The sequence below is a fragment of the Callospermophilus lateralis genome, chromosome 2 (assembly GCF_048772815.1).
Source record: "Callospermophilus lateralis isolate mCalLat2 chromosome 2, mCalLat2.hap1, whole genome shotgun sequence".
Classification (NCBI taxonomy): Eukaryota; Metazoa; Chordata; class Mammalia; order Rodentia; family Sciuridae; genus Callospermophilus; species Callospermophilus lateralis.
In genome coordinates, this window is record NC_135306.1 from 197,815,485 (window position 1) to 197,821,484 (window position 6,000).

At 39.1% G+C, this 6,000-nt stretch overlaps 1 protein-coding gene across 12 annotated transcripts in view; it reads left to right on the plus strand.

The window, feature by feature from the left end:
- Window positions 1-5,371, plus strand: part of Ctnnd1 (catenin delta 1) — a 50,326-nt gene extending 44,955 nt beyond the window's left edge. For 8 of the 12 annotated variants that reach the window (XM_076847269.2, XM_076847273.2, XM_076847279.2 and 5 more), the window contains 3 exons: window positions 1,495-1,557; window positions 2,328-2,431; window positions 3,220-5,371. In XM_076847269.2, the coding sequence (XP_076703384.1) occupies window positions 1,495-1,557; window positions 2,328-2,431; window positions 3,220-3,231 (179 nt within the window). In that variant the 3' untranslated portion in view covers window positions 3,232-5,371. The other 4 variants (XM_076847276.2, XM_076847277.2, XM_076847274.2 and 1 more) reach the window with 3 other exon arrangements.
- The last annotated feature ends 629 nt before the right edge of the window (window positions 5,372-6,000 follow it).

Genomic DNA, 6,000 nt, shown 5'->3' on the forward strand with positions numbered 1-6,000 from the left:
AAAGGCTGAGGGGGAAAGGCCATCTTTACATAAGAATGTACTTAGTGGAGCTATAAAAGATAATGGTATGTTTCTACCCTTGAATACACATCTTTTAAATATTCTGTGCTGATGAAATAGTGTATATACAAAGCATTTCTGCTGCAAAGAATGACATTCAATCCCTGCAAACACAAAAAAAGACATTTGTCTTGAGGCAAAGCAGTTGTACTGTTGTTGGAGTTACTAGTTGGACTAGCCACTTTTTTATGGAACACCGTTTTACTTGAAATAATTGGCCAACAAATTGTAATTAGACATAGGTATTTGGCACACATTTCTTTAAAATGGAATGCAGTGAGCTTGTCACTTAACTGACAGTATTCGGTGCCTGAACTTTGAAGATTATAACTCTGAAAAACATGTATCGGTCTCTGTGAGCCTGGTAATTTCTCAATACTTTTCTACTAAAATCTTTGGTGATATTAAGGAATGTGCCTTTCAGTCTGTCTATCCAAAGATAGGATAGATAGAGAGATATAGATGTATAAATAGTATTAATATTTGGAACATTTATGAAGGTCTGTGAACTTGTATTTTGCAAGGAACTGGCGCCATGATGCTTTAAAATCATGCATGGGTAATTTATACATTCCAAGTACATGATAGGCCAATAATTTTAGTTTAATAGAATATAAAGGGATTGTTAGTTTGATTTCATATTCCACATTACTTTAAGAAACTACTACTTACTGAATATTCATACACTATCAAGGAAAAATGTTCACAGTTATCTAAAAAGACTGTTAAAGTTTTCCTTCCTTTCTTGACTTCTTATCTATGTGAGGCTAGATTTTCTTCAATAAACCTTAACCAGAGTAACTACATAGCAGATTGAATGTAGAAAAAGATATGAGAATCCAGTTCCCTTTTATTAAGCCAAACTTTGAAGAGATACACATAAAAGTAAAACAGTGATTTTTTTTTTTTTTTAATTAAAAATATTTGTAGGTGGGTGTAGTAGTGCATTCCTATAATCCCAGCCTCTGTGGAGACTGAAGCAGGAGGTTCCCAATTTCAAGGACAGCTTAAGTAATTTAGAGACACCCTTTTAAAATAAAAAAGGACTAGAGGCAAAGCTCAGTGGCAGAGCATTTGCCTAGCATGTGTTAGTCCCTGGATATGGTCCCCAGTACTGGGGGGTGGGGGAGTAATACGAAGTAACTCATTTTTTTAAATGAAATAGACATTTAAAAAGTTCTCAGTACCATAAATATTCATATATATAACCCACACTAATGAAAATTCTTTGGATCCTCATAATGTTTTAGGACTCAATTTTTTGAGAGACCTTGAGACCAAGTAAATTTAAAAAACTGCTAGCTTAGATTGAATTGTGTCTTATATTTAAAGTCTGTTGGAAAGGAAGAAGGATAGACCAAGAGAGTAATTTATGATATATGTAGATTTTGAAGAGTTGGTTTTTGACCTGGATAACTTTCTGACTCCATGTAGATAAGAAACCTGATCGGGAAGAAATTCAAATGAGCAATATGGGATCAAACACAAAATTACTAGGTAGGTGGTTAATTCCTGCCTAAGGTTGTGGAGTATTTCACTGGGATGAGGAGAGATGTCCAGCATTGTAGTGTTTTCTTATATCCTCACCATTTAACATTGACTGATTGTTTCTGTTTCCATTTGGAAGGATATGAGGACATTTAGTAAAACTTTATCCATCTACTTTTTCCACATTCCACTTACTCAGAAGTTTTCAGAAAATCTTTGTATGGATCCCTGGTTACTACAGAATCAAGTTTGTATCCCTTGACTTAGTCAGACTCCAGTCTCTGAGGTCACTTTCTTCTCTCCATGCACTCTCTTCCAACCTACCCGGTCTACTTTGCTGCTCTATCTTTTCATTCTTTTTTTTTTCCTCCATATTTTGCTGATGTCATACCTAATTCAAGATTGCCCTTCCCATTTGCTTTTCTAAATTCTCTTCATCCTCAAAGACTTAACTTAAGCTCTGTTCTCTTGTCTGTCAGGTCTTTTCTATTACAGTATACGTCACTCTTTTTCCTCTTAATCTCAGTACTCTTGTCTAGACAGATTTCTTTAGTTTAGCCTTATTATCATTTGTCATACTCTGGGTATTTCATATATACATTATCTTCCCCATTATATTCAAGTTCCTTTTAAGTACAGGACCATCAGAGTTTAACGCATTTCAGAATCATTTGGCACAGGACATTTCCTAATAGGGCTGCCTAATTCACACTTTCCTGTTTGATATATATTGCATATCTAGAGGGGAATATCACGTTTCTGTGTACTTTTTTCACTAGATAACAACTATTCCACACTGAATGAGAGAGGGGACCACAACAGAACACTGGATCGATCTGGGGATCTGGGAGATATGGAGCCATTGAAGGGAACACCCTTGATGGTAAATCCTCTGTTTACTGTTGTCTGTCTAAGGCTAATTCTGTTTTGAAGCTTGAACATTTCATAAAATAGAAAAAAAAAAAAGTACAAAGAAAATTAGCATCTTTTTTGGTAGGAGTTTCAAGGAAAAAATAGGGGTTTTGACTCATCTTGGGATTCCTTGGGCCATTGTTCTGCATTGATTGAGTTTGGGGAAGAAAGTCTGTAAAGGTGGTGACTGATGACTACTAATACTAACTGATCTGTTCTTACACATCACCCTTTCTGTACCTGCCTGTTATGAATGTTTTGTCCTTCTTTTACTATACCTTGTTTGTTTGAATTTATACATTTTGGAATATTCTTTAGGTCTGGCACACTCTCATGAGGTTTTTATCTTTACTCTCCTACTAACAAATTGCATGTGTTCACAGCAGGACGAGGGGCAGGAATCTCTGGAGGAAGAGTTGGATGAGTTGGTTTTGGATGATAAGGGGGACCAAGTGTCTTACCCCACCATGGTATGTCCTCCAGTCATCCCCAAGATTGTCCTTGAGGAAGGAGGTTCCTATGTGTCAGCAGTTTGCCAATCTTGCTGATGTGATCAGGCAGAGACTCTGGTCTCAGCTTATGTGGTGCCTGGGGACTTCTGCTTTTGTGATTATTACCTCCTAAGAGCCTGGGATGTGCAGATGGTGATCTGATTCTCCATTATGTGCTGCTTTCCTTCTTCCAGACTTGCTCGATTGTCTTTTTTCAGGTTTTCTTATTTCCAACCCTATTAACATCTTTTTCTTTTTTTCCCCACAGCAGAAGATTTAGCACCACTATCTCTACTCCACCTGGGCTTATAATATATGTACTTTTATTTTTTGGTGGTGAAATGGACTGATGATTTTTCCCTCTCTTCGCTGGACTATTGTGCCAACTGCCAGGCTGCCTCCTGCCCTTGTAGCCCAAAGCAGCTGCCTTCATTCCATCAACTCAACTTCTTCCAGTGAAATTTAATTGTCTCACCCCACCCTCTCAATCCCTCCTGTTTCTCCCAAGAAACCTGACTCAGTTATTTGCATATCTTGAGAATGTTGCAGATTAGCTCTTTTTGCCAGCTCTCCCTGGAACTCTTGGCCTTGTATGTAGGGAGGGAGAGAGTGGGAAACTTCACTGGAAGCCATGGGAAGAATTGGAAGTTAACATTCTGTATATGTAATGTCCAGCAACCTGCTATACTGATGATTCTTAATCAAGATTATTTTTCCTGGTGGGCAAGGGACTTTTTAATTTTCTTTTGGAGAATGGGAAGCACGAGCTCTTCTCTTATTCCAGTGGTTATTTATGAAGCAAAGAAGGCTGGCAGCAGTGGTACATTCCACTTGGCAGGGGCCCTCGATTAAGTGAAGGCCTTCTAAAACTGGGATTGAGAATCCTTCTCTCCTCACCTCCGAGGTAGGGGCCATCAAGGACCTACCAACTCCATCTCTTCTGTAAGCCTCATGCCAACCCTGGGCTGCTGCTGCCCCTTACTGAGGCTGTCCTTAACCTCCTCTCCCACCCTGTGATAAGTCTGCTGACTTGTCCTGGCCATTTGCAAGAAGCTGTATAAAGAGGAGAATGTCAAGGAAGACTTTCTGGTTGAGAAGGAGCAGAAAGATGTCTTATGAAAAGAAGAGGAACCTCTAGGAGGAGCTAGAAGGAATGTACATGAAGTGGTTAGTCTGAAACTGGCAGGAAGCTTCAAATCTGGCTTCCCCCAACCCCTACCCCATTTCTCCTATTTCTACCCTATAGGCCTGTCCTCCCCTGCCTCCTATCTGGATTGGTTGGCCAACTGTAGGACTTGATGTACATAACTCCTGTCCCCTTTACCCTTATAAGGTGGGGATTGCCCCTGGCTTTGCCTCTTATTTGTGCCTTTGGCCTGGGGTACATCTCCTCCCTCCCTTTCATGTGCCTTTCTTTGCCTCTGCAGTCTCATTTCTCATGATTTTGCAAGTTCTATATTGTTGCTTTCTTACCCACTATTAGCCCTCAATAGCAGAAAGAAGAGGAGAGGTGATCTAGAGAGCCTCAAGATTCTGGGGATTGGCGTAGCTTCTGATTTTAGCCACAGCAGGTTTTTGCTCAATAGCATGTAATTGGGATTTTGTAAAAATCTCATCTTGATGGATCTCAAAGCAAGATTGGTAGGGGTGAGTGGTGCGACTCTTACTCCTTAGTTGTCCAGGATATACCATAATCTCTGAAGGGATTATAGTGAACAAGGTTTCTCCCTAATTCTCCCTTCCCTGCAATATGCCCCTCTCACTTTTAGTGTATATTAGCAGGTTGGGCTAAAGAAATCAGCTGCTACGTGGGTTGATTTTTTTTTTTTTTTTTAAACCCTTTTCCTTATTTTTTTCTACTTTCCTTAATCTAAAAACTCTGTTCAATGCAACTGGAATTCTTATTCCCTCTCTTCCCCTTCCCTTATATATTGAGGCTATGGGGTAGGAGAAAAGTGCACAACCCACCAACCCCTTTCCCTATGCATTAAAATTCCTTATTTACCTTCCTTCCTCCCATTTCTTCCCACTCTCATCCACCTTTTCTGGAAAAAAGGAGCCTTTTGCTCTCTGTGACCCTCAGAGCACACTGCACAGGGGAATTTCCCCATCCAGACCTGGCTCCACTCTTGGTTTCTCTTGTCCTCCTCTGCTTTTCCTGGTGCTCTTTTTTCTCGGTGGGGTGTGGGTAATAGAATAGCCATGGGCTTTTGGGGACCTTTTAACTATATATTTTTTTCTCTTTCATTTATAAAAACACTAAACATTCAATTCCAGACAACCAAAAATCCCACCTTCCCACCGAAACTACTAAGGGGCAAATGTCTTCTGCTCCATACCTTTTTCTTTTTCTTTCTCTCTTGTTAATGCTTTTAAAAACAAATGAATTTTTTATATGAATAAAGTTTTTAAAGTGTGTATGTGGGAGGTCTGTGTCATTTCTTCACTTCGAGCTGCATTTCTTCCTTTTCATCTTGACTATTTTCTTAAGTATCAGTGTTCTTTTTCTTTACAGAGCAACCAGAAGGAGGTTATACCAAGATGAATTTATTTTGAGCTTAGTTCCAACTCTTACCAAGAACATTCTTTTTAATTATATGTGAAACAATTTTTTTTCCTTTAAAGATTCTTAAAAATTCAATGTGGCTGAAGTAGAGCATGGGGAGCATATTGCTGATTTAGGAAACTGAAGTATAAAGAGTTAATAGCTTCCTTGGTCACTGGGATTCTGGCGCATTATTTAACAAAACTAACATTGAATAAAGCCACCTGCAGTACATGGCCCTCTTGAACATATCATTTTGAGTAGATTAGAAGCTAGCAACCCCAACTACCATCCTAGTAAATACGAAAATATAGATTTAAAAGGCGCACGTATGTAAGTACCGATCACTGGGCCATTATTTTGCTTCTCAGGCTATATGTAGCAGACTGGGCTAGGTGTTTAACATAACATCCTACCCAAAGTCAGGTGTCCTACCAAATAATGTTGTTTGGGGTAGCAGATACTTGTTGGATTACCAGGGATTTTTACTTAACTGCATGCAGA